Source organism: Octopus bimaculoides, chromosome 4, assembly GCF_001194135.2.
Source record: "Octopus bimaculoides isolate UCB-OBI-ISO-001 chromosome 4, ASM119413v2, whole genome shotgun sequence".
Taxonomy (NCBI): domain Eukaryota; kingdom Metazoa; phylum Mollusca; class Cephalopoda; order Octopoda; family Octopodidae; genus Octopus; species Octopus bimaculoides.
Window position 1 is genome coordinate 18,785,754 of NC_068984.1, and position 1,266 is coordinate 18,787,019.

The 1,266-nt window shown below is 30.9% G+C and overlaps 1 protein-coding gene across 1 annotated transcript in view; it reads left to right on the plus strand.

Moving 5' to 3' along the window:
• The first annotated feature begins 96 nt into the window (after positions 1–96).
• LOC106881343 (uncharacterized) overlaps positions 97–1,266 on the plus strand; it is a 153,719-nt gene continuing 152,549 nt past the window's right edge. Inside the window, exon 1 of the mRNA XM_052966923.1 lies at positions 97–1,034. Within this exon, the coding sequence (XP_052822883.1) occupies positions 972–1,034 (63 nt within the window). The 5' untranslated portion in view covers positions 97–971. The remainder of the gene's footprint in view (positions 1,035–1,266) is intronic.

Sequence of the window (1,266 nt, forward strand, 5' to 3'; positions counted from 1 at the left end):
ATATATATATATATATATATATATATATATATATATATATATACACACACACACATATATACACACACAGAGAAAGAGAGACAGGCAGAGAGACACCACTCATATTTATATGTAACACACACACACACACACACACACACACACACAATCACATGCATGTACGCACACACATGTGTGTACTCACGTGTTTGCACATATAATCACATAGTTTCATTTCAATCCAAGTCTGTTTATCATTGAAAAAGAAAGCAACAATATGTAAGAATTTTTATCACCTTAATAATACATTGTTATTAGGACCTTCTGAGACATTCCTGGACATTAAGTGTATGCTTTATGCTTACCAATAATTTTCAAAATGACGTTCAATGAAGGAGCTTCTATATATATCTTCCCAACGACTAAATTTCCATTAATTCCAGCCAATCTATTGTCTTAAAAAACGACATATTAACCTTTTTGATACTAAGCTACCTGAGACCATCCTGGGTTGCATAGTTTAGATATTAAAATTTCATGCTAATCTATGTTCCAAATAATGACAAAGTCATTTTAATATATTTTTCATTATTTTTTAAATTAATTTAAAGATATTTAATTTAAAGTGTTTTTCAATTGAAATATTGTAATGGAAGAGCTAAATGTTGCAGTCCGGAATATACTATGTTTGAATAAAATATGGAATGGTTACACCTGGAACAACCTTTGATTATAAGTCTGCCGGAATTGAGGAACAGAGCAAGCCTATTGTCTATAAAGAATAACCAACACATTCAACTATGTATCATATGATATAATACTTTATCAGCAGCACCAGTAGAATTTGTGAGCATAACGAAAAAAAAAAAAAGAAGGAGAGTAAAAACAATTCTGATAAGGACCACCATTGATATGTTCAAATTTAAGGCAGCAGGGAAGTAACATTAAGAAATATATACAAAAAATATAACCTTTTGTTTATTATTGTGAAAATGTATCCAGAAGACAAAACTCTGAAACATAAACATTCAGCTCAGTTCTTGAGTCAAGATGATGTAAGTATTATGGACAGTTTCTCTTTTGCTTATGTTTAGAGTTGCATAGGTTTGTTGTGAATATAAGACGAGAGGTTGGTAAGTGGTGATGTTCATTTACCTTCAAACAACATAAGTAAAATATTTTTCTCTTATCTATCACTTGTTTCAGTCATTTGACTGCGGCCATACTGGGGCACCACCTTGAAGGGTTTTAGTCAAATAAATTGACCTCGGGACTTTTTTTTTTTTT